Source organism: Tachypleus tridentatus, chromosome 7, assembly GCF_004210375.1.
Source record: "Tachypleus tridentatus isolate NWPU-2018 chromosome 7, ASM421037v1, whole genome shotgun sequence".
NCBI lineage: Eukaryota > Metazoa > Arthropoda > Merostomata > Xiphosura > Limulidae > Tachypleus > Tachypleus tridentatus.
Genome location: NC_134831.1, coordinates 31,031,706 through 31,059,262, shown reverse-complemented (window position 1 = coordinate 31,059,262; position 27,557 = coordinate 31,031,706). Strand labels below are relative to the sequence as shown.

The 27,557-nt window shown below is 32.5% G+C and overlaps 1 protein-coding gene across 7 annotated transcripts in view; it reads left to right on the top strand.

Annotated features, from left to right (window-relative positions):
* Window positions 1–289: 289 nt before the first annotated feature.
* LOC143255370 (dual specificity tyrosine-phosphorylation-regulated kinase 1B-like) overlaps window positions 290–27,557 on the top strand; it is an 82,261-nt gene continuing 54,993 nt past the window's right edge. The window contains exons 1-4 of one of the 7 annotated variants that reach the window (XM_076510914.1): window positions 290–391; window positions 3,319–3,561; window positions 12,262–12,390; window positions 19,268–19,388. In XM_076510914.1, the coding sequence (XP_076367029.1) occupies window positions 19,298–19,388 (91 nt within the window). In that variant the 5' untranslated portion in view covers window positions 290–391; window positions 3,319–3,561; window positions 12,262–12,390; window positions 19,268–19,297. Of the gene's footprint in view, window positions 392–3,318; window positions 3,656–12,261; window positions 12,391–13,088; window positions 13,140–18,274; window positions 19,389–27,557 lie in introns of those variants that run through there. The other 6 variants (XM_076510913.1, XM_076510911.1, XM_076510915.1 and 3 more) reach the window with 6 other exon arrangements.

Genomic DNA, 27,557 nt, shown 5'->3' with positions numbered 1-27,557 from the left:
TTATTTTGTGCATGGAAAAGGGAAAGAAGTTTAGTGTACATCTTTTGGAAATACTTCTTAAATTTCTTTTTTGTTTCAGATTAGTGAAGGATTTTTTTTTATTAGAGAACAAATTTATAATGTATATTACCTAAAGATGTAAAATTTGATATTTTCGGTATGAATTTACAATTAAAATAATAATTATCAAAATGAAGGATTATTTTTAAGTGTTTAAGTAGTTACTATTATTATATATGGACACAAAATATGGTGTATTTTTGAAAGTGATGAATATTGCAGTGAGACTTTTAAATGCAGTGATGTCCGAGAGGAACGTCTAAAGAACCCTGAAAAATGTGTGTTATGGACTATTTAGCAAAGAATAATAAATCGAATACAACCTCCAGAGGTAAGCAAGTAAGCACTGCATACATACAATTCTTTATTTACTCAACATTATTTATGTCACCAAACCGGTTGGTCTTCTTTTCAAGTGACTGTTTGGATTGACTGTAAGTAACAAGAGAACTAAACAATACAAAACCAAAAAAAACAAAAAAAAAAACAGGAAAATGGAAACACCCACTTTTACAATCAGATCAAAGCCATAGTGATGTATCCCATATGTCATTAGGTTAAACATTTCTATCAATAGTTTACATATAAAGTAGTATGTTCTGTCTTAGTGTATTATATGTTGGGGTGGCTTTGATGTCACCAGATCATGTGAGTAGAATATTTGTTTTGTTTAATTTTAATAACTCTTTTACCCAGCCATCTGCTATAACTGTCCCGAATATTGAGGTAAGACAGCCGGTCAGCACTGTCAACTTTTGGGTTATTTTAATCATATAGCAGGATTATTCTGTTTGTTTCTGAATTTCACGCATAGCTACATAGCTTTCTGTCTAGATTAATATCTCTAAATGTGTTAACAATCAGACGAATATCTTCCAATGGAACTCTGTTTCCTATTGATTATTCTATGTGTACTATATTTTGCCTCCTGAAATAGAGAAGAAGAGTTTTGCTTATTTCTGACTGCATATTTCTCTGTTCTGAAAACAGAAGTGAAAATGATGCCTTTGGTGTTATCTATAAGTGTTTATTCTTTTCTAAAAGTTCAAACTAATGACATTTGGGCCAGTTGCAGCAATATCCTCAGATTTGGACAAACGTTCGATCCTATATAAAATCATGACAGTGTTGTTTCTTCTAACTCTCCTAGCGTCTTTCGCATGCCATGGATGCATCACAACCGTTTGTTATTCAGAAAATGTTTTATTTTTTGTTTGTTTTGAATTTCTCGCAAAGCTACACTAGCGCTATCTGTACTAGTCGTCCCTACTTTAGTAGTACAAGACTAAAAGGAAGATAGCTAGTCATCATCACTCACCGCCAACTCTTGGGCTACTCTTTTATCAACAGATAGTAGGATTGACCATAACGTTATAACGCCATCACGGCTGAAAGCTCGATCATGTCTGATGTGACGGGGATTCAAACCCGCCACCCTCAGATTACGAGTCGAGCGCCCGTTATACCTGGCCATGACAGGCTTCATATAGGAGGGAGGAATAACCACCATGTTATAAAACTCGTGATTGTGAGTTTTGATTCCGTGTTGCGAATCGAGTGACCTACGTACTAGGTCAGAGTAGAATGTAATTAAATTTCGGAACTCCGTAATTTTTTAACTTAAGTGTACGTAATTAACAAGTTTGGAATTCTTAATAATAACGCACAACCATTTATATTTATTGTAAAGGTTGCGAGACATTTAGCCCTTTTAACTAAGAATAAGAAAAGGAGAAAAAACTTGTTAAACGTGCTCTTTTTTTCTTATAGAGAAGTCTTCTGAGGTGAATACAATGTACTAAATAACAACTGTTTTATTAGTCTCGGATAAAAGAAGTTTCTATTGCTAAAAGTAGAAATGCTTATAGATAGATATAAAAATACAGAAGTTTCACTTAGTAGTTAACACAAAAATAAATATGTGATGTTTACTAAAATTGAAATAGAGTTTTAAAACTTGTTTGAAAAATATCAATTTCAAAGAAAGCAGAATAACGAACAAATAAATGTGTATATGGTTATACGGATTTTATGAATGTCAAACTGAAAAAGTGTTATATCGTACTCACTATCTATATGATTGTTATAATTAATTTTTCACCATACATTTTTCTGAGGTTCACTTGACCACTGTTGTGATATATAATCATCTATTAGTTTTTGTGCTGGTATATATTCATTCACTATGCCTAAGGCTGCGTTTGTGGAAGTTGTAAAAAAATAATACAAAAATTATGACACTATATTTAAGAGAAACAATCGGTAATTTTCGAAGTTAACTTTATAGATTTTGCTTCCCTAAAGCTCCACGGTGCTTAGTCGTAAGTCAGAGGGCTTAGAACCCTAGAAATCGGATTTTTTTCGATACCCGTAATAGATTCAGCACAGATAGTCCACTGTGTAGCTTTATGCTTAACAATAAATAAACGAAGTTTACATAAAATAAACAGAAGTTAAAGCATTGAGATACTGTTTGCGACATTGTTTGTGTTGCCTAAATGTTTTTAATTAGGTATTGTAAACACAGCAGACGAATAGAATATTAGACACGTTGCATCGTGAAAAATAGTTCCATATATAGTGTTAATGTTTTACGTACTTTACCCTCATTTAGAGATAATGCAACACACACAACTAAATTCTCTAATTATACTATAATTGAAGTCGAAGAAGGAAATATGACCTTTGTAATTATTCATTGCAGCTGCGTTACTTCCTCTGCTAAATTGGTTGATTACTATCTAATCAGAAACACTCACCTTGAAAGTCGTGAAGATATGAGAAAGAAGCATGTTAACCTTATGCGAAACGTTTCAAACAAGCTAATTTTCCAAGCAGGTTAAAAAACAGATAGAGAACTTCGCAAATGAATTCTCAGACATAGAAGAATAAATGTCACTGTGGCCATGCAGAGGCTTTTCAAACAGTTAATTGTTGCAATATTTAATTCTAAATCAATTTTTCAATTATGTCATACCTTCTGCTTTGCTTTAGTTTACATCTACAGACTGTATATTTCAGACTTCTGTTGTTGATTGTTTACAACATATCAGTGGTGCAAAGTTCAACAGCTCCGTCCTACTTTAAGAATGTTGCATGTGTCTTGTTTTTAACAGAAAAATAGTAAGTCCAGATATGCCTCTTTAGGAAAGATGTACATACTTACATGATTTAACATGATAACACGTTTTTATGTGATTGGCTAAATGATTACTATTTCTTTTTTTTATGATTGTTCGTTTTTTGTAACTAATACAGCAGCTGACCTAGCAACAGTGCACTGGAGTACATTGGTCTGGGATGATTGCCGCTTTCGAAAACCACATGACGTACGCGCGCTTCACCTGCGACGATAAGGCAGACGAGACTAGAATGCTTAACGTGATATACAGATCCAGCCTTATGCCCAATATGTCTTAATGGTTGAAACAAGAAATTCTATGGCCCTGTTATCGCCACTCGATTGAAGCCCAGCTTCGTACTTGTTTGCGAATCCTGTTGGTGAGAAAGATAGTGACAGTAGAAATAAACTAACACTTGCACATCAGTGTGTGTGTGTGTGTGTGTGTGAGTCTATATATATAAAATGATACAGGTAAGTACAGAATGACAGATTCCTGTTTATATAGGCTTCACAAACTTAGTTTATTTTGTATATGATAAATAAATATATAAATGTCTGTGTTAACTTTTCTTGTGATTGTTATTTTTGTAGATGTTTTCCTGCTTTTCTGTTCATACTTGTAACCTTTGAAGAAGACATTTGATATTCAACATTTACCTAAAAAATCCTTAACCTTCCCTTTTGCATAAAATATCACATTTTTTAAAGATTTTAACGACATGTTTATAGATGTACGATGAATGTCTCTCAGTGTGTATTATGAGCAAAAAGGGAAACGCGCTAGAGAAAAATGTTACTTAACTTGTAACACTTGTTAAGCTACATGTGAAAATTTCACAGAAAGAAGAAAAATTATGGATATGACAATGGTTGTGGTGATTCTGAGAGTAATGTGCATATCCTCCATAATCTTAAACAGGAAAGATAAGATGATTCAAAATAATCGGACTACTCCGTTTAGTTTGGATACAGAAAAAACATTTGAAACAACCACGAAATATACTGTTATACAAAAATTACCATTTGAAACGTTGATTGTTTGAAGTTGAGCACAGAGTAACAAAATGGGATACATGTGTTCTGTCTACTACGGTTACTGAAACCCGGATTCTAGCGTTTAAGTCCGCAAACATGTTGGTTTTCCACTTTGAAACAACCATGGAATATATCGTTAAACCAAAATGTACCATGTGTGTGATAAGAAATATGATGTTGCTTTCAAACGATTGCTAGAAGTCTATAGAAGTGAAATAATAATAAGATATCTGAAGTGGCACATTACAGCAAGCAAGTAATTGGAGTCGTTAAAGACATTCAGTGATGAATTTACCTCTGTTTCAGTGACTTAAAACACCCTCAGTTTGTCTATTTACCTGAAGAAAATCTGTTTAAGGCTCTTATTCCATACTGTTCCAGCTAACTAGTATTTCCTAAAATTAGTCACTACATGTGAGATTGAAACTGGATGGAAGGCTTACAAAAAACATCTAATCAAAATGTTTGTAACAAAATTGGATTATTTCTTTTGCACAAAGTTTCTTTTGAGGCTTGCTTTTGAATATAATGGTTTATATTAGTGTTTCTCAAACTTTTTTTGTTGGCAAACAAGCTAAGTTTCTTTTATCTCAGTGAACCGTAGTGAGATTTATAAAAAATGCTGAGGGTAGTCTGTGGACCATCAGTGGATAATCCGCTGATTTAAAGTTCTTGATGAATAAAACGGAGAGCTTTATAACTTTTATACACGTTCGTAAATACAGCGATATTTCGGAAAAATGAAAAGAAGAAAATATTTTAAATCTACTGTTGTTGACAAGAAATGAGTTTAATACAGTAAGATGCTTGTCGTGAATAACTGGTTCTCATTTTCATAACGCGTCCATAACTGATAGCGCAGAACGTGTTCACCCTGTTTCGTTTCAAATCCCGAACCTTGCGATAGGTATCCCGGCAAACTATCTATTAAACTATGCCCTGCTCTAAAGCGTACAATGAAATAGGACGGACGTTAGTAATCAGTTAGAAAGTGACGGGAAACAGAAGTGACCTCATCACAAGTTGTAAAATATTAAAAGCTGTCAAAGCGACCTTACGACAGACAGGGCAGGAGCTGAAATAAGGGCATTACTCAAGTCGTGTTTTAATGCTTTTCTGATTTTCAATTAGCAAATAGCTGACAAAGAATTTTTTATCGTAATTTTGCTAACCTGCAAATACCTCCCTTCACATTTTTTTTTAGCTGTAAGATGCATCTTAGAAATGGTTCCCAGCTTGTTAGACCCAACAGCGTATCTCTGACGCATACAGTTTGTAAAATAAGAGTTTATGTTAATTGAAAAATAAAACATAAGATATGTTGAACGGTATTTGATGACTTAAAATGCTAATAATTGGATTTTGATACTGGCGGTTGGCACAGCGCAGACAGCCTATCTTGTAGCTTTGTGCCTGATAGCAAACAAACAAATCAAAAGAGACAATTCCAATGTTTGTTTGTTTTTTAATCTTGCACAAAGCTACACGAGAGCTATCTGTGCTAGCCGTCTCTAATTTTGCAGTGTAACACTAGAGGGAAGGCAGCTAGTCATCACCACCCACCGCTAAATCTTGGGCTACTCTTTTAACCAACAAATAGTGGGATTGACCATAACATTATATCGCCCTCACGGCTGAAAGAGCGAGCATGTTTGATGCAACGGGATGCGAACCCATGACCCTCGGATTACAAGTCGAACGCCTTAACCCACCTGGCCATGCCGGGCCCAGTTCCAGTGTAATTCAACAATAATGTAGATTACGCTTGTAACTTACTAAAATTGTCCTTCAGTATTGGAACGTAGAATTTTTTTTTTAATGTTTGTGAAAGGTTTTCGCGTATCGTTTGGGTTTAAGACCATAGTTTGGAAAACACTGATATAAATAATCCATTAATCTAAAATTCCTATAGTTTTTCTTGCTGATATTGGGTTTCCCTAGTGACGGACGTGTATAGTTATTTGACGTTTGTTCTAATTCGCTTTCTAACACCATTTTCTCAATGGACAAATGCTATATTTTCTCGCTACATTATATAGCCTACATATAGTATAAAAGTGTAGAATATATATATAGTTTTACATTAAGCTATGTATTACTATAAACGAAATGGTTTTAATGTCACGCAGTGATACCCTTGTGTAGGTGACACAAACATTGACCGGCGTAAAGTACCATTCTTGCACAAATATAATTTAAAGTATCCTAAGATGTAGGGTGGAGTTTTACATAATACGCTCATTAATAGGCTGAGAGATTTAATTCATTTACCTTTTTCTCTTGTTATATCAGATGTTGGTCACGTGAGAGATAAATGAACTCGCTTATCATTCGCTTTTTTCTTTTTTTTTAATGGCGATCAACCATTAAGAGTAGGTAATACGACGCCATGAATCAAAACTTTCACCAGTTTTAACACCTCACACTTAATAGTTATCACGAACATATGTTTCCACCGTAATCGAAATGGCCTTACACTTAATAATTCTCACGAAAATATGTCACTCATTTTCAAAATACACTTCACATTTAATCATTCTAAAACATGTCCCACTCCCCATTGTTCAAATCGAATTTCATGTCAAAATTGGTATTATGTTACTCAGGTCGGTTCTACATTGATAAACTTAAATTAACTTACGATATAGCACTTCAGACTCTAAACAAGCCTATATGCGATAAGGTGTTTATCCACATAAAAGTGGTGTCAAGTTAGTTAAATAACTTTATTAACAGCTAAAAATACTTATAGGATTATTTGTTTGTTTAAATTAAGCATAAAGCTAAACAATGGACTGTCTGTGCTCTGTTCACCACAAGTATCGAAACTCAGTTTCTAGCGTTGTAAGTTTGAAGACATACCGCTGTGTCACTGAGTTGCTACTTATAAGAAACTTTAATTAAATCTTCTTAATTTAACTTCTATATATTATTTCATACTTTCTTATATTTATCACAGAATATATTGATAAGTTTATTCAGAGTTTCTTTATTAAATCCATTGAATAGTAATTTTTGCATCAATATTTCAATATAAATAATAAAGTATTGTAATTTATTTAAAAAATTACAAAATCTTAATAATTATGAAATTAGAATACTTATAAGATAAGAGTACAGCACATCACTCTTAAATGAGGGTAAGTGTGTATTAGAAAAGAAAAGTATTTTCTTTTATCAAAACTATTTAGATTAATATCATTATAAGGTATTTTAATTTCTAGATCTAAATAATGTGCCTCTTGTTACATATTATAATTTATCTCGGACGAGAGCGCGGATTTATTATTTTACGTATTACAATTTCAAATAGTTTGAAATTTTTATTTTTATTTAGAAGTTAATTGAATGTCGATTTGTATCAAATTTATGATATTTGCCAACAATTTTTTCTAACGCAAATATATTTTAATAAACAAACAAAAAAACAAAATATAATAATCGTTATTACAAATGATAATTTATAAATAGAAGTTTTACAAACCATATTGAGTCTTCAATCTGGTCTGAAACTGAATATTTTATCGACAGTTCACAATGTGCGAATTAATTATAAGTTGTGTTGAAATGATTCGTGATGACGAAAAACCCACTTGAAGTAAAAATATATCTCAGAATGGCTGGTATGGATATTAACACTTTTACTAAAAAGTAAAGAACAACGTTTCAACCTTTTTAGGTCATCTTCAGGTTAACAAAAAAAGAGTTTGCAACTGACTTAGGGACGAAGGTGTAAACGGGTACGGAACTGTAGGGGGCAATGCAGTTAAATATTAGGTTATTAATTAGCATAGGTATAAGGTGTTCCTTTGTATTGGTTTAATTTTGGTTTTAGTTGTTGTATAAGTAGGGCTTCTTTGATTTTATGTTTGTTTATATATGTTTCCCTACTTAGTATTTGCGTGTTTTCTATAGTGATGTTATGATTATTTGATTTGCAGTGCCCATAAACGTGTGAAGGTGTTATTTTGTGTCTAAAATTAATTCACTGAAGTTAAACGGTTTATAATGTTCGGAATTGTTTCGTTTCTGGTCAAATATCTGTAGCTTCTCAATTAATAAGCATTTATAATAGTTATAGCTTCACATATTTATAGTATACTAACTGTGGCAAAACAACAATTTTTGAAAATTGTCTCTTGATACGTTGATTTATAAAGCTTAGTCGAGGTTCTCGAAAGTTAAATTGGCAACAATATAAGTTACATGCATTTCTAAATATATATTAAACTAAAACAAACATAGATACTAAAATAAATTGACAGTAGTAAATCCGTTACACTCTATATTAGAAGCTGAAGTATGTTTAATTTCTAATCCTACCGGATAAATAGTGTGAGACCAACAAAGGTAGGTTAAGACTAATAGACGGTATTGCCTATCTCAGTGTGGATCCTATTTCTGCAGTCATCTCCAAAACTCACGGCACATTTTATATCCCACATTTTGCCCGTACTCTGGGGAGAAGAGGGCACTTTTAGTTTATGCAGCATTTTTATTTGATTTTTTCTTGGGCTTGTTTATATATATATTATGTGTAAGTAGGAGGTTCTAATACTACATATTACATCAACTACATATAGGCAATCAAACCAGCACAGTGATATAACCAGTATGGAAACCAAACCCGAGATGTCTGTTATTAGATTCTAACCTGAAAAGAGAAAAGAAAGTGTCCACCGTCAGCCCTTGTGCCATTTCCTATTAGAAGTTAATAAATATATGCACAAAGTTTTGGTATACAAGTACAAGATGCATATAACTTGCCATTTTCTCAAGAGCTTTCTATAGCAGGTTTAAGTTATGGGTGATCGTTCGTTGTATAAATTGTCTTGATTAATTCATTACAACTCTGTTTATTCTGCAGTGAGAGTCTTTTCTGTTGTTGACTGTGAGATATACAATGGGACCACACAGCATGCGATCTACACAACTTACAACGATGAAAGAAATTTTTCAGTGTATTTTACAGACGGAGAGGATTATGGAAAAAAAAACGATGACAATGTAAACAGTTTCATGACCTACATATGTAGGACTGTACAGATTTTTTTTTCTTCGTGATGATATTTTGAAGAAATTCACGAACCACCTGTATAAGCACTCTCTAACGTTGAACCTTGTGAGTTACAAATCAAATAAAACTATCCGAGAAAGTATGTCATCATTTGGTCAGTTCCTGGGTTTTCATAATGTTGATCATTAACTCTTACATTTCGTTAATTAAAAGTCCATTCTAAAAGCTGATAAAATAATTAGCTATAAAAATAAAGCCTGCTTGTTTGTTTGTTACTTCGCTCAAAGTTGCGTATTGATTGTTTGTTTTTTGCACTCTTCTCGTCTCGGTTATCGAAACCTGAGTTATTTAGTGTTATAAGCCATCAGATTTACAGCTAAACCACAAGCAATGGGATGGAAAGGTAAAAGAAAATTAAATCTCTGTAAATAATAAGCTGTAACTGGTTGTTGGTAACCGAAAAGAAAACTGCGTTTCTGGCTAATTGCATATTCGTTTAATGTTTGTTACTGCCATTAGGTGTATTTGTTTAGAATAAAGCACAAAGCTACGCCATGGGCTATCTGTGCTCTGCTAACCACGGGTATCGAGACCTGCTTTTTAGCAATGTGATTCCGCAGATATGCCGTTGTGCCACTAAGGGCTCTGCCATTAGGTTTCAGAATAGACAAGAATAGTTAAACTGTAATATATGCGGAGAAAGGTTATACGTGCTATTTGATATATATATTGTTTCACTTCATTTGATAAATAAATTATCCTACATAATTACAGATTTTCCTTCTGTTTTTAGTTAACATACCTTTCATTAATGACACTATGTTTACACTACAATTTAAATTTCCTTTTTCATTACTAACTTGAGAAAAAAACTTCCTTCATTTGTTGGTAAATCTACGTAAAAATATTTGATAAAACAAGTAAAGTCACTGTAAAGAATGTTTGAGATAGGAAAGGACCACGTAAAGCTATCATTCTATTTGAAATATGTTTCATTCTACCATGCGATGTGGACTAAAGGTCAATAAAACAGTCATGATAAATCCCCTCTAAGCTTTGATTGATAAACTATAGTCAAAGTAACAACCGTCAATTGATCGAATAGTGGGATTTCACCGTCTCTTTAGATCGCATACCCAGTCCCAGTATGAGGAGCTTGTTTCTGCGGCCCTGATCTAGAACCACGAACTCTCCAACTTATATTTCGAGTTCGCTGACCATTAAGTCACGAAGTGCTCTTAATTCTCGGTCTTTCACTCTCAGTGATATTTGTAAATTTATATTGAAACATTGAACCATCATGCAAGGCATATTCTAGTTGTTTATCATTAAAATTACACCATGTAACAAAATTTATACTTTTCCTTGTTCCTGGGCAGAAAGTGTTATTTCCCTATTGCTTATGTCTAAAGTAAATGGAAAAGACCTATTTTTCTCTTCAAACTTTGCTTTTGTGACCTGAGAGCGTATAACGAATACATGATGAGAAACTATATTTGGTGGCTGATACGTGAAAGTGATTTATATTACAGTCGCAAATCTCGAAAAACTACTCACTTCTAAACATTTTTGTTCATTTTTGTATAACTTTAGTATAAATACATGTAAATCTTGATTCATATGTTGTTTTATTCAGGTTTTATGTAAAAACAGGCAAATTTGCACATTTTCATTTACATAAGACCTGAATAAAACATCTTTGCTTTTGTGACCTGGATGATGAAATTTAGAAGGAAATAATGGCCATTTTCTGTACTTTTACAACATAACAATTAAGAAATAACACATACTATCCAGGAACAAAAATTTGTGTTACACGGTGTAATTTATCAAAACATACTATAATCATTTCTAAACAGTTTTTTGCTTTTGTCAAACCAACACAACTCTCACTGGTGGTGAAGACAACAATTAATAAACTAAGTGTCCAGGAAGTTATATATGTAAAAATGGCTTGTATGGGTAGAGAAAGTACTAGTAGAGGAGCGAAGAAGGTCGAAGCGGTCAATATATCAATATTGATATTGAGTACAGGTTATAGGCAACTGTATAGATATAAATCTGGACTACAGATTGTTGACAACTGTGCAGATACTAATCTTGACTACAGGCTGCTGGAAACTCTAAAGATATTAATTTGGACTGTAGGTTGCTGACAACTGTACAAATATTAATCTTTACTACAGGTTCTTACAACTGTTGAGATATTAATATGTACTACAGGTTGTTGACAACTGTACTAACGTTATTCTGTATTACAGAGTGTTGACCACTTTGCAGATACTAATCTGTACTACAGGTTAGTGATAACTGTACTGATATCAAACTGGACTGCAGGTTTGTGTACTACAGTTTGCTGAAAACTGTACATATATTAGTCTGGACTATAGGTTGTTGGAAGCTATACAGATGATAACCTGGACTATAGATTGCAGAGTTAGTGGTATGAGTTGCTTCCCTACAACCAGAGTTAATTACGAATAAGGTTACTTTGGCTTTAACCTTGTTTTTAATTAAATTTAAAGTAATATATGACACTAAAATGTATTGATATAGCTTTTATTATAAGTTAAAATAAACAAGTGTTCAAAGTGTGAGAAAAATATTGGATTTTTTATCATTTTTCTTCTGGCTCCTTTTCAGTAACAAAGCCAGTTTGTCCAGGTTTTCATAAAAAAACATGAAGCTTACGTATTTTAGAAAATTGTTTTCCAAAGTAAACAACGTATGTAATAGAATACATCTGATCATTTCTGAACATGGGAAATGAAACTATTTCATTTTATCTATTAGAGCTAATTGGTGGACAAAATCTATTATTTTTAAGAAAAAGCAGTAAGCACTGTAATGAGATCATAAGAAGTTGCAATTAGGAAACGTGCTTCCTTCGTTACGGTATAAATAGGGACAAAATTGTTGATAAACATGAGATATTGACCCATTTCTTGCTAATGATGAAATGCTACTATTTTTTTATTACTAAACATACCTATCATTATAAAAGCAACTTCGTATTTGTTTTTAGATGAAAAGAAATGACAAATAGTGTTCTTCTTCTCCTTGTTGTGAAAACAGAACGTGATAAAACCTGAATAAGGAATGTCAGAAAAAATCACACAGATTGATTTGAATTTCAAGTAGCAGAATATATCAGGTATGACGGTTATACTTTTAAAAGATTACTGCTTTCGACAACTACAAGTGACATAAATACGACGTGAATTAAAACATAAGATGGCAAAATATCCATTATTCAATATAGTGTTATATCCAGTACGTTCTGCCATTACTAGCTATTAATATTACATGTTTTTGTAAATTAATATTAACTTCCGATTAGAGAAAACTACCTGTCTAATGCGAAATAAAAAAATCAAATAAACTTGACAATAAGTAAATGAATATGTTTGTCACGTCCATATTTATAAAGTTTAGATCGCATCGTTTAAGAAGTTGGGTATCCTCGCCGTTAACGATACGTTTGGCAATAAACACAATAATATTGCTCTATATTCGGCCAACTTAAGATATTTCAGTTAGACGTAAATACATGTATTAAACTAACAATGTAAAACAATATCTATTGTAAAAGAATAATAATTAAAACCAAATAGAATATACTAAACATTCTAAACATTATACAAATAACAGAGTATATATCACTTACTTGCGTATCTAGATTACCAAAAATAATTTTTATTTTACACTGTAACATAGCCGATAACCTGTGCCAATGGTAATATAGCCAATAATCTGTGACAATCATAACTAATAATAACCAACGTTTACCAAACTTACGTATCCCGATATCTAGACAGTAATTAACGTTAATCAATATTAACTATTAGGATACCTATTCAGCAACTAACGTTTGCCAATCGTAACTATCAGGATGCATATTCGGTAATTAATGTTTTCCAGTCTTAACTATTAGAATATTTAGCGTGGAGTTAATGTTTATTAGTCTTAACTGTTAGGATATCTAATTAGTAATTAACATTTGCCACTCTAACGTATCACGATATCTAGCTAGTAATTAACTTATACCACTCTTATATAATAATATTACTACACTTAATTTTTAACAGTTTTATCTATTACTAGTGGTAGCCAGTACTTTTTAGTAGTCTTAACTATTAGTATTACTTGTTACTACGTCCTAAGAGTCATAATTTCTATTATTACTAGCCAGTACTTCCTAGAACTCTCTATTATTAGCCAGTTCTTTCTAAGAGCCTTGAAAATTAGTATTAATAGCCAGTTCTTTCTAAGAGTCTTGAGAATTATATTAATAGCCAGTTCTTTCTAAGAGTCTTAACAATTAGTATTAGTAGCCAGTACATTCTAGGAGTCTTAATTATTAGTATTGTATTACTAGCCACTACTTTTTAGGAGTCTCAGCTGTTACAATTACTAGCCAGTACTGTCTAGTAGTCTTAAAGATTAATATTACTAGCAAGTTCTTTCTAGAAGACTTAACTATTAGTATTACGAGTCAGTACTTTCGAGGAATCTTAATTATTGATATTAGTTGCCAGTGCTTTCTAGGAGTCTTAACTTTAGAATTACTAGCCACTACTTCCTAGAGCCTTAACTAGTAGTATTTCTCTCCAGTACTACCTAGGAGTCTTAACTATTAATGTCATTAATCAGGAACCTCTAGCCGTGTTAAGTATTAGTACTAGTAGCCATTACTTCCTAGGAGTGTTACCCATTAGCATTAGCAGACAGCATTTTCGAGGAGTCTTAACTATTGGTATTGCTAGCCATTTCTTTCCAGGAGTCTTATATATTAGTATTACGACACAGTACTTTCGAAGAGTCTTAATTATTGTATTAAGAGCCAGTGTTTTTTAGAAATCTTAACTTTTAGTATTACTAGCCACTACTTCCCAAGAAACTTAACTTTTGGAATTACTAGCCACTATTTTTTAGAAGTCTTATCTATTAGTACTACTTAAAACTACTTCGTAGGTGTCTTAAATATTAGTATCAACTGTTACTATTAGTAGCCAGTACTCCCTAGGAGTCTTAACTATTAGAATTAATAGCGAGTTCTTTCAAGCAGTCATAAATGTTAGTATTATTAATCAGTATTTCCTAGGAATCTTAGCTATTACAATTAGCAGTCACATTCTAGGAGTCTTAACTATTAGTATAACTGGACAGAACTTCTTAGGATACTTTATTATTAGTATTACCAGCCATTACATTCTAGTAGTCTTACATGTTAGTAGCCAGTAATTTCTAGGAGTCTTAACAATTAGTATTACAAGCCAGTACTTCCTAGCAGTATTTATTTTTAATAATACCAGCCATTGTATCCTAGGAGTCTAAATTATTATTAACCAGTAGTTTCTAGGAGTCTTAACTATTAGTATTACTAACCAGTACTTTCTAGCAGACTTAATTATTAGTATTAATAGCAAGTACGTCCTAGGAATCTTACCAATTAGTATTACTAGTGGGTACTTTCTAGTAGTCTTCACTATTAGTATTACTAGTTACTATTTCCTAGAAGTCGTAACTTTTATTATTGCTAACCATTACTTCCTAAAAGTCGTCATTATTAGTAGCCAGCACTTTCTAGGAGTTTGAACTATTAGTATTACTAGTTACTACTTTCTAGGAGTCTTAATTAATATTATTACTAGCCAGTACTTCCTAGGTGTCTTAAATATTAGCATTACTAGCCAGTACTTTCTAGGAGTCTTAGCTATTAGTATTAATAGCCAGTACTTTCGAGGAGTCTTAACTATTAATATTACTAGCCAGTATTTTCAAGGCGTTTCAACTATTAGTAATATTATCCAGTACTTTCTAAGAGTCTTAATTAGTGTTATTACTTTTCAGTACTTTCTCAGAGTCTTAACTATTAATGTTATAAATCAGGAACTTCTACCTGCCTTAAGTATTAGTACAAGTACCCACTACTTTCTAAGAGTCTTAACTATTAGTATAATAGTCACTACTTCCTAGAGTATTAACTATTAGTATTAGTAGCCAGTATATTCGAGGAGTCTTAACTATTGGTATTAAGAACCAGTGCTTTCTAGAAATCTTAACATTTAGTGTTACTAGCCACTACTTCCCAGGAATCTTAACTTTTATAATTACAAGTCACTACTTCTTAGAAGTCTTATCTATTAGTACTACTAATACTTCGTAGGTGTCTTAAATATTAGTATTAGTCGCGAGTACTTCCTAGGAATCTTCACTATTAGTAGCCAGTAGTTTCTTCGAGTTTTAACTATTAGCATATTACTAGCCAGTACATTCTAGCAGTATGAACTTCACTATTAGTAGCTACTACTTTCTAGGAGACTTAACTATTTGTATAACCAGCCACTACTTCCCAGGAGTGTTAACTATTAGTATTAGTAGCCACTACTTCTTAGAAGTATTTATCAGTATTATTAGCTACTACTTCCTATTATTCTTAAATATTAATTTTATTGGTCAGGAACTTGTAGCTGTCTCATGTGTTAGTACTGGTAGCCGTTACTTTCTAAGAGTGTTAACTATTATTATTACAATTCAGTACTTTCTAGAAGTCTTAATTATTAGTATTACTAGCCACTTCTTTCTAGGAGTTTTAAATATTAGTATTACAAGTAACTATTTCCTAGGACTTTAAATTTTTGTGTTACTAGCCAGTACTTCCTAGGAGTCTTAACTATTAGTAGCCAGTAGTTTCTTGGAGTCTTAACTAATAGTACAGTGTATATTACTAGCTAGTACTCTCTAGCATTCTCAACTATTAGTATTAGTAGCCAGAACTTTCAAGGCGTCTTAACTATTAGTATTACTAGCCAATTGTTATTAGGAGTCTTAACTATTAGTATTAGTAAAAAGTACTTCCTAGGAGTCTTAATTATTAGTATTACAAGTCACTATTTCCTAGGAATCTTAAATATTAGTATTACAAGTCACTATTTCCTAGGTGTTTAAATATTTGTGTTTCTAGCCAGTACTTTCTAGAAGTATTAACTATTAGTATTACTAGCCAATACTTTCTTGGGGTCTTAACTATTAGTATTACCAGACAGTACTTCCTAGGAGTATTAATTATTAGTATTAAGAGATAGTACTTCCTAGGAACCTTAAATACTAGTATTACAAGTCACTACTTCCTAGGAGTATAAATATTAGTATTACTAGCCAGTACTTCCTAGGATTCTTAACTATTAGTATATTACAAGCCAGTACTTTCTAGCAGTCTTAATTATTAGTATTACTAGCCAGTTCTTCCTAGGAATCTTAAATATTCGTATTACAAGTCACTATTTCCTAGGAGTTTAAATATTTGTGTTACTAGCCAGTATGTCCTAGGAGTCTTAACCATTAGTAGCCAGTAGTTTCTAGGAGTCTTAACTAATAGTATATTACTAGCCAGTCTTAATTATTAGTTTTACTAGCCAGTACATCCTATGAGTCTTAACTATTAGTATTACTAGCCAGTACTTTCGAAGAGTTTTAATTATTTGTGTTACTAACCACTACTTCCTAAGAGTCTCAGCTATTATTTTTATGAGTCAGTCCTTTCTAGGAGTCTTAACTATTAGTATTACGATTCGGTACTTTCGAGGAGTCTTAACTATTAATATTATTAGCCAGTACTTTCTAGGAGTATAAACTATTAGTATTACCAGCTAGTATATTCTTTACGAGTCTTTACTGTTAATATACCACTACTTTCTAGGAGTATTAAATATTATTATTACGAATCACTACCTCATAGGAGTCTTTATTATTATTATTACTAACATGTACTTTCTAGGAGTCTTAATTATTAGTATTACTAGCCGGTACTTCCTAAGAGTCATTACTATTAGTAGCCAGTAGTTTCTAGGAGTCTTAAATATTAGTATTATTGGTCAGTACTTTCTAGCAGTCTTAACTGTTAGTATTAGTAGCCGTGTACTTTCTAGGAGTCTTAACTGTTGGTATTACTAGCCAGTACATTTTAGGAGTTTTAACTATAAGTATTACTCGCCAGTACTTTCTAAGAGTTAAGTAATTGTGTTACCAGCCTGTACTTTCTACGAGTCTTTACTGTTAGTAGTCAGTACTTTCTAGGAGTCTTAGCTATTAGTATTAGTAGCCGCTATTTTCTTGGAGGTTTAACTATTAGTAATACTTGCTACTACTTCCTAGGAGTCTTAAATATTAGTATTACTAGTCAGTTCTTCGTGGGAGTTCTATCTATTAGTGACCAGTACTTTATAGCAGTCTGAACTATTAGTACGTATTACTAATCAGTACTTCCTAATCATCTTAACTATTAGTATTACTAGCCAGTACTTTCTATGAGCGTTAATTGTTTGCATTACTAGCCAGTACTTCCTAGCAGTCTTAACTATAAGTATTAATAGCCAGTACTTCCTAAGAGTCTTAATTATTAGTAATACTAGCCAGTTATTCATGTGAGTCTTAACTATTAATGTTATTAGTCAGGAACTTGTAGTCGTCGTAACTTTTAGTTCATTTTTAAGCTTACAGTAGAAGTATGGTGATAAATTTAATCCTGTGAGCAAAATTTCTGATGGAGTCAGTAACCTTTACAATCGTAGATATGTATATATATTTTTATGGAATCAGTAAATAAAAGTACATCTTATAAAGAGCGCTAGCGCTCTACAGTCGCTTGACAGACGTATCTTAACAGATGATGGAAAATATTGTCCATTATATTTGTATATTATAACTTATCCTAATTTTAGCATTACAAAATATCTTCTTTTTTTTCTATTAAGATTTACAGTGAATTTTGAGAAAGGGCAGCAAACTGATATTTCAACACAATACTTTTCTCATATGGAACAAATAACCTTCATGAAAAAGATATCGTCCAAATTGCATAATTTTAGGTAAAATAATTTGCAATCGGCAGTGCTTGTAAGCTGTCTTCGATTTCATTGAACATATTTACGTGATTCGTCCTCTAGCAAAATATATTTTCCTCTTTACCTTTGACCTGTCGCAAAGAGTGATAAAGGCCAATAAGGAGACGCTTTATAATAAGAGTTTGGGCTGGAAAGGAGCATGGCCACTAAGCTCCGCCCAGACGTGTTTGAATCGGAGCAATAGCTCTCGTTAGAAGGTATTTTTCATTAAGGAACAGTGTGAATCTTCAATATACTATGTGTAGTTTCCTGTAAATTCTTCGATGTTAAAAGCACTTCTACTTTTTTCGTGATTATTGAACTACTTGTTGGTGTGTGTTTTTTGACAGGAAAGAATCATTTTTATGCAATAAAAGTGAAGCTTTCAGTGCACAGCTCTCCCTGTGCGTGTGCGCTAGGTGCAACGCAAACGACGTTCGTGTTCACAGTACCATGGCGGCAAGAGACGCTATGGTAAAACCAACTCCTATCAGCTTAGGGTAATTGCGTTGGAATCGTGCGGGAGAGCCAGCTTTTGTATTTCTGTAGTTTAACAACCCAAACTGAAACTTCAGAAGATCAACTAACCAGGAAATATTGTGTTGTAAACATTATCTCATGAAACCTGGTGTTCCAATATTTTCAAATTTCTAAAAGAAGATTCAACATATCTGAATGGTTTGTTCTAGTGATTAAACCTGTTTGTAGTATTAACAATAACCCTTAACTACACGTACTGTCTCAACTAAATTAAACGATACTCGATGGATGGAGTAAGTTAGCTTTACGGTGAAACTGCATTTGGTAGAGATACTTACGTCAGAAGCTGTTCCGCAATATTTTGAGTTAATAGTTGGTTGTGTCGGATCGCTGAAACTCGTGTATACCCACTTCAGCTATCACAGTATGGCGGTGTTTTAAGTATAAAGGATCAGTAAAGTTTCTAGTGAAGTTTAAGTAGTTATTCACATAAGGTTGTAATGGTAGCAGTCTTTTGTAGCCGCAAAATCGGATGTCAACAAATTGAGCCAAATAATTTAACTACTTTCTGTTTGCTTATTTGAAATGGAAGTGATGGTTTGAATTCAGTTACAAAATACAACTTTATTTTGCCCTAATGTTCTATGATATTTTTTCGTCGATAAGGGAGCGACGACCGCGGGACGTGAAAGACACATGGATAACCCTGACAATCTGGTTCTTGTAGCTGGAACTTGGAGTAAGGAAGAGCAACACCTCCTTTTCCTGGACTCATCTGGAGTGAAACGTAAGTTGCGTGGTCTTAAGAATTATGAATATCACTGTAGGACTATCGAAGTACAAACCTATGTGGTAACGGAACTCTTTGTCCTGTACTTAGTTCTTTTAATTTTGCGCCACAAAAAGTTTCATGTTTTATCGACAGGGTGCCTTGATCCAGTCCCTGCTCTGGATTCGCCCCTGCTGTTACTCATGACTTGCAAAAAAAAACAAAAAAAACAGCTATCTTTTTCCTGTCACGCATAGGTAATATTTGCATTTTATTGAGTTTTACTACTTCTTACTATATAACCTGGACACTCAGTCAAGTTATATTTATGATAATACACGTATCAACAGATGTGAAGTAATGTTTAAAATAATTTTAAACTTTAAATTGAAATACAACACAGAATCAAGAAGAGCTCTGCAAACTTTATGTTATAAAAGAAAAAGAGTAAAATTATGCAGCAAAAATGAACCAAAACCGTCTTTCAAACTGAATTCTACAACAAAAATACCAGCCCCTCTGACGTCTATACACCTACTGTGAAGACATACACAATTGTACTATTTTGCCACAAACAACCCCTAAACAATACACAGGAAATGTATCCTGTCGTCCATTGTAAAAACCGTTTTTTGTACATATGTATTCCGAAGTTAATAATGTAAAACTGTCATGAAACGCTTGCACAGAAATACCTGGTTAACGGAAACAGACTTTAAATTCTGAGTATGATAAGGTTAGGAAGATCAGTGGTTAAAAATGATTAGATTCATAAACAATGCAGTACAATGGCTTTGCGATTATTTCCTCGAGAAAACGAGCCATATACAACAGAAGTAGTTTGTAAAAAAGTAAAAAAAGGCAGAAAGAATGAATCTGTAGGACGAGACATACGAACATGAAATGAATTTTAACAAAGCGTCTTTAAAAGCTACTTTAAAAAATTTAAACTGTTCATCAATTTTAAAATTCAACAATAGAAAAAATATAAACTTTAAGTTTAGGAGAAATCAATCCAAAATAAAACAGTGTCTACCGGACGTATTGTACATTAGTGTACAATAAAGTAATATAAAAATGTGTTCTTGGGTCATGTTGTGCATTACAATGATTAGAGCGTAGGAAAAACTAACGTAAAGTAAACCGTTTCCACGATTGTTATATTAATAAAGAAATTGTTTACAACTGATCGTTCCCCTCTTCTTATCTACAGGTAAATAAAATATGTTAAGAATCAACCTGATTGTATTATATCATATACCTTGAGGGTGAAAGTTGTGTTGGTATACCACCAGGGAAGTTTCGGTATTACAACTAAATGTATGCCCATTCCCTCATATTTTATACGTACGGGTACAACTTTTTGTATATCTATGTATATTAGTTGTTTCTTCAGTGATATGCATAATAGTGACACGAAAGTTTCTAAATGTTGTACGTATATATATATAATTGCTTTTGATACAAGTGCTACAGAGTCATAATGTCATGTTATTGGAGAATGTTTTCTTTATGGTTGAAACGAATGTTTTACCGATATTAGTAAGTCGGTAAATAGCGATTTATTTTTGAATACTCAAGTTCGTTCTCAAAACCAGACTTTGGAAACCATTTATTACATGTTTATTTTATCCAGTTTTCTACAACTTAAACACCCTAGCCATACTCATAAAAACAATGTTATTAATAATAATACTTTTTCTTAGTAATCGTATCGTTTGTTTGTTTTGGAATTTCGCACAAAGCTACTCGAGGGCTATCTGTGCTAGCCGTCCCTAATTTAGCAGTGTAAGACTGCTGGAAGGCAGCTAGTCATCACCACCCACCGCCAACTCTTGGGCTACTCTTTTACCAACGAATAGTGGGATTGATCGTCACATTATAACGCCCCCACGGCTGGGAGGGCGAGCATGTTTGGCGCGACGCAGGCGCGAACCCGCGACCCTCGGATTACGAGTCGCACGCCTTACGCGCTAGGCCATGCCAGGCCCTAGTAACCGTATAAGGTCCAGTAATTTATATATTCACATTCGTGCTTTAAGATTATTATAAAAAGTTTTTCTGTAGTGCACAAACAGAAATAGAAGAAGGTGTGTTAGTTCCCTGTTGGTTCAGAAACAATAGCACAACAAGAACAATTTTCTCCTATATATATCCGTATAATCCTAAAATGTGCAATAGAAATCAGCAGGATTTTTTTGGCATCTTAATTTGTCCGTCAGTTTCAAAAATAGACCATCATAAAAAATATCTGCAATTGAAATGATTTTTATCACAAATTTTAGACCTATTGATTTCCAGTGTTTCGCTGTTTTACGGCTCTTAAACTTTAACTTTTATGTATCTAAATTATTCTATTCATCTATCTAGAAAATATTTAACAGCCATAAATTGTGATTCATTAAATAATTAACTGTTACAGACTGAGTAAAGCAAATATTCTAGAGATGGGTGACCTATATAGGCCTACTGTTAGAAGGACAATTTTACAGTAACATTATAGGCACATTAGCATAAGAGGATATTAAAGTTTGTTAGGGAATGTAAAAAAAAAACAAAAAAAACAGGGTTATGATAATGACCTTGAGCCAAGACTGCAGACTTCAGTCAGACTTGGATTTCAAAAGTAAAAGATTAATCGCTCTGAAGGTTGTACATAACACACTTCAACTGAAATTGTAAACAATTTTTTGCTTGGCAAAAGACCTATTTTGAAGGTTGTATACAAGTTTTCGCTTAGCTACACATCAGCTTTTAAAAAGTGTATGAACTTTTATAGCTTTGCGATAGATCGCTTTTGAAGGTTATATGTAATTTTAACTTTGCTTATAGATCAGTTCAAAAGGTTTTATGCTATATTAGATTGGCTATGGATCTCTTTCGAAGATTGCATACCATTTAATCTTGGCTATAGATCGGTTTTGGACATTTTATACAGTTTTAGCTTGGCCACATATCGGTTTTGAAAGGATATATACAATTTAAGCGAGGACATAGATCTCGTTTGAAAATTGTGTGCAAGTTATCTTGGATATAGATCGGTTTTGAAAGTTGTATGTAATTTTATCTTGCTATATATCGATTTTGGAAGTTTTGTGTAATTTTAGCTCGGATCTGTATCGGTTTAAAAGGTTATATATAAATTCAGTATGGTTGAAGATCGATTTAAATGTTGTATGTAATTTATCCTCCCATAGATCAGTTTTGGAGGCTGTATATAATATCAGCTTTGCAATAGAACGGACTTTTTTAGGCTATATATAATTAAAGCTTGGATACAGATCTGTTTTGAAGATTGTGTCATTTTAGATTGGCTATAGATGTGTTTTGAAGGTTTGATGTACTTTTAGCTTGGCTATAGATCGGTTTTGAAGGTTATATATAATTTAAACTGGGATATAGATCTGTTTTTAAAATTATGTCTAATTTATCTTGGCTATAGGTCGGTTTAAAAGGTTAACCATTTTGAAATGTGAATGTCTATTACTGTTGATGTATGTATTTAGCCCTAATTGATTTCAAAGTGTATTGTTGTAGAACGTAGTGACAGAACAAATATTGATTCTGGCAAAATTAATTTTGGTTAAATTGTTTACCACTTATTCTTTCTTATTTTAGATTGGCTATAGATCTGTTTAGAAGGTTATATGTAGTTTATCTTCGATATACCTCAGTTTTCAAAGTTTCATGTAACTTTCGCATGGCTATATATCGGTTTGAAGATTTTATGTAATCTCGGCTTGGCCGCAGATAGGTTTGAAGGTTCTATGTAATTTTACCGAAGTTATAGGTCTATTTTCAAGGCTGTGTGTAATTTATCAAGACTGTAGATTTGACTGGAAGGTTTTGTATAATTTATCTTTGCGATGGATCGGTTTTCAAGATGGTATATAATTTTAGCTTCGTTGTATATCTGTTTTGAAGGTTTTATGTAATTTTAGCTTAGCTATAGATTGGTTTTCAAGGTTATATGCAATTATAACTTAATTAAATATCGGTTTCGAAGATTAGTTATAATTTAAAGTAGGATATAGATCTGTTTTTTTTAAAGTCGTGTCTAATTTGTTTTGGCTATAGATCAGTTTTAAATGTTGTTAGTGATTTTAACTTGGCTATAGATCTGTTTTGAAGATTGTATGTAATTTAATCTTGGCTGTATATCAATTTTGGACGTTTTATGTAATTTCAGCTTGGCTATAGATCGGTTTTGAAAGGCTATATATAATTTAAGCTAGGACATAGATTTCGTTTGGAAGTTGTGTGTAATTTATCTTGGCTGTAGATAGGTTTTGAATGTTGTGTGTAATTTTAGCTCGGCTATACATTTTATTAAGGTTTTATGAAATTTTAGTTTGGTTATAGATCGGTTTGACGGTTATATGTAATTTTAGAATGGTTATAGATCGAGTTTAAATGTTGTATGTAATTTTATCTAGGTTATAGGTATGATTGAAAGGTTGTATGTAATTTATCTTCGCTATAGATTGGTTCTGATTGGTATTTTCCAGTGTGTCCTTTACAGTCGACTTCTTCGGATGTGCATTTTTTGTTGTTGTTTTGATTTTTTTACGCATGGATGTAAGATTATTTTTATTTGCGTAGTTGATTTTAGGTGTGTTGTGTGCGTGCCTAGCATCATAAGCTGTTAAATGTATTATGGTTCATTAAGGACATCTAGTAGTAATATAGCCGCATAGGTTCTGCCAGTATTAACTGTTAGTATTACTTTTTTTTGTAAATTAGATCAGATATTCCGACCAGAACAAGCCACCTCTCAAAACCGAAACTAAAAGAAAAAAACCTGATAATGAGTAAAGTAATGAAATATACATTTGACACGCTCTTATTTATAAGTTTAGCTTGTATTGTTTAAGAAGCTGGGTATCCTCACCATTAACAATATTTTTGGCTGTAAACACAATAATATTGCTCTATATTTGGCAAACTTAAGATATTTCGGTTAGACTTAGATACATGTATTCAACTAACAATGTAAAACAATCTCTATTATAAAATAATAATAATAATAAAAAATGAATGTATTAAACATTCTAACCAATATTTTAGTACAAGTAATAATAAAGAAATAACAGAGTATATATTATTTTCTTGCATATCTATATCATGAAAAATATTTTTTATTTCACATGGTAATATAGTATTGTACACAGTAACCTCTGCCAATGGTAATATAGCCAATAACCTATGCCAATCTTAAGTAATAAGAATTAACGTTTACCAAGGTTACGTATCACGGTATCTAGACAGTAATAAACTTTAATCGATCTTAACTATTATGATACCTATCCAATAATTAACGTTAATCAATCAGAACTCTTGGATACATATCCAGTAATTAACTTTAATCAATCTTAACTATTAGGATACATATCTAGTAATTAAAGTTTTCCAATCTAACTATTAGGATATCTAGCCAGTAGTTAACTTTAACCAATCTTAAATACCACGATACCTATACAGTAAATAACGTTTACCAGTCTTAACTATCAGGATGTCTAAAAAGTAAGTAACTTTAACCAATCTTAACTATTAGATTATCCAGCCAGTAATTAACGTTTACAAACCTTAAGTATCAGCATATCTAGCCAGTAATTAATTTTAAATAATATTAACTTGAAATTTGTATGTAATTTTAAATTTGCTATAGATCTGTTTTAAAGATTATATATAATTTTATCTTATTTATATACATGTATTTATTTATTAAGAGTTGTATGCTTCTATTGTTGTTCGATTTTGAGGATTGTATGTAACTATGTTTGGTCTCATTTTGATTCTGAGAGTTTCGTATATATATTTATATATTGACCATAGATCGAGTGTGATTATAACGTCCTTATAAGAGCGGAACCAATACGTAAGGTTGAAACCCCTTTGGTAATATGATCACGTATTCATACACATAGTCACAATTTACTGGAAAGAGAGTTAATTTTTAGTGTGTCCTTTTTAGTCGACCGTATTAATCCCTTAATTCTATGTTGTTGTTATTGTTTTCTTTTTTTTTACGCATGTATGTAAGATAATATTTTTTGCGAACTTGATTTTAGGTGTGTGTGTCTAACATCGTAAACTGTTAAATGTATAATGGTTCCCTAAGGACATGAAATAGTGACCTATCTGCGTGTTTGCTGAAAGTTTACATAATACAATATAAAGTTTATTTCCAATTTGCTGCTTACTTTGACTGATTTAGACTTAACCTTTCCCACGAGCGTCTGCGTCATTTTATTTTAGGGAATCAATTTTTCGGCGACTTCTCTCTCAACATTTCGTAACAGCCGTTTCTTACTGAGAGCATAACGTCTTACGGTATTATTAAAAATATTGTTGTCTTTCACCAAAAGAACCAAAAGGAAAGTTGCATGTACTTTACAGTAACGTAGATCATCAAATACTCCACTTATTTTATATTATTTTGAAAGCGAGTAATTTGTTTATTCGCATTGAACATTTTTCGTCAATATTTACAATACGTGCAATGATAGCGTATTACAATTACAATTCTTCATTTTCAAGATTATGGAATAGTTGTACTGACTTGTTTAGTATTTGTACTCGCCGTAGTTATCTCCTTTGTATTCTGTGTAGTTTTAATAACTTTGTTATTTGCAAACCTTCCAGTGGCACAGCGGCATGTCTACGGACTCACACCGTTAGAAACCGGATTTCGATACCAATTTCGATTTCGATAGCACAGATAACCCATTGTGTAGATTTGTGCTTAATTCCAAACAAACAAAAATATTTGTACTCTCTGTAATTATCTCGTTTGAATTCTGTGCAGTTTAACTTGTTTATCATTTTAACTTGTCTAACTTATTTATTATTTTATTATTTGCAGTCGCCATAGTTATCCTCTTTGGATCATGTGTTATGTCAATATTTTGTTTATTACTTGCACTCTCATGTGTTATCTCTTTGGGTTTTTGCAGTTTTACTGATATTTTTTGGTATATTAATTCGTACAAGTTATCTTCTCTGAATGTTAAGAACATGGATAAATTGTTTCTTTGATCCTTCACAGTGAATTAAATCTGTCTGAAGTGTTGTGATGGACAACGTTTTGGTTTGTGTGCTTAGGCGCCTGCACACAGAGAAAAGCGTCTTCTACCACAATACTCCAGACAGATGCACTGTATTGAAGAATTAATTCCAGTAACATTTTCTGCTATCTTTCAGCTAGCGGTAAGACGGATGAGTCAGCTGAATTGGCAAAGACCCGAAAGTTTGGAGTTCTATAATTAGCAGTAGTTTCCCACTCTAGTTTAATGTGATAGTTTCCTAACGTCACTTAAATGAAGTTATGCACGCATGCCAGTGGAACTTTCCCTCTTAAAGGGAGTGTACTGTCAGCTACTTGATCGAATTACGCAGCAGACAGTTGAGTGATTGTAAAGTATCTTCCCTTTTGCCATCTTGACCGACAGCTGTATACTAACTTGGAGCCTACGGACAGCTGGCGCAGCCAGTTTAAGCTATAGTCACGTTATGGGTGAAAAAAAAACAAACAGCTGTCTAGGTACATGTGCAGGAGTTTGATACAGATGATAAATGTACAGTTTCTTCCTCTGGTACTTTTCTATTATATTTCGTGAAGTTTATAATAATGCTTTCTGATTAAACGTTTCAGTGTAATTCATTATCTTACAATTGTTGGTTGTTCGTCGTTATTGTTTTCAATTCAAAATTAATTTAATACCACAGGCAATTTCTTACATAAATCAAAAATAAAAATTACCCTAGTAAATAATGTTGCTACGTAATACTACCCGCCTTTCTTGGAGAAAACAATATCGTAATACAAAAACTTTCATTATTTGGAATTTATTGATATGTCAGACGGGTGACTTTGTTATTAACGATGTTTTTGGCCACAATCCCAGACATTCAGGTATTTAACGTTAATTTTCGTCCCACTTTTTCTAATCTGGCACTGAAATCAGTAAATGCGTAAATCAAATGTAAACTAAAATGTAAAGCGTTACTTTTTATATCAAAAGTTTCATTTATAGATTCTCATCCGATTTTGACCTATATTTTTAAACCTGAGAGACATCTGATCGAAATGTGATGTACCCATATATTACGTATTGACAAAAATAACACACCACATATAATACTGTCGTTGGTCCGTTCTTTTTTATGAAGGCAATTACTACAGGA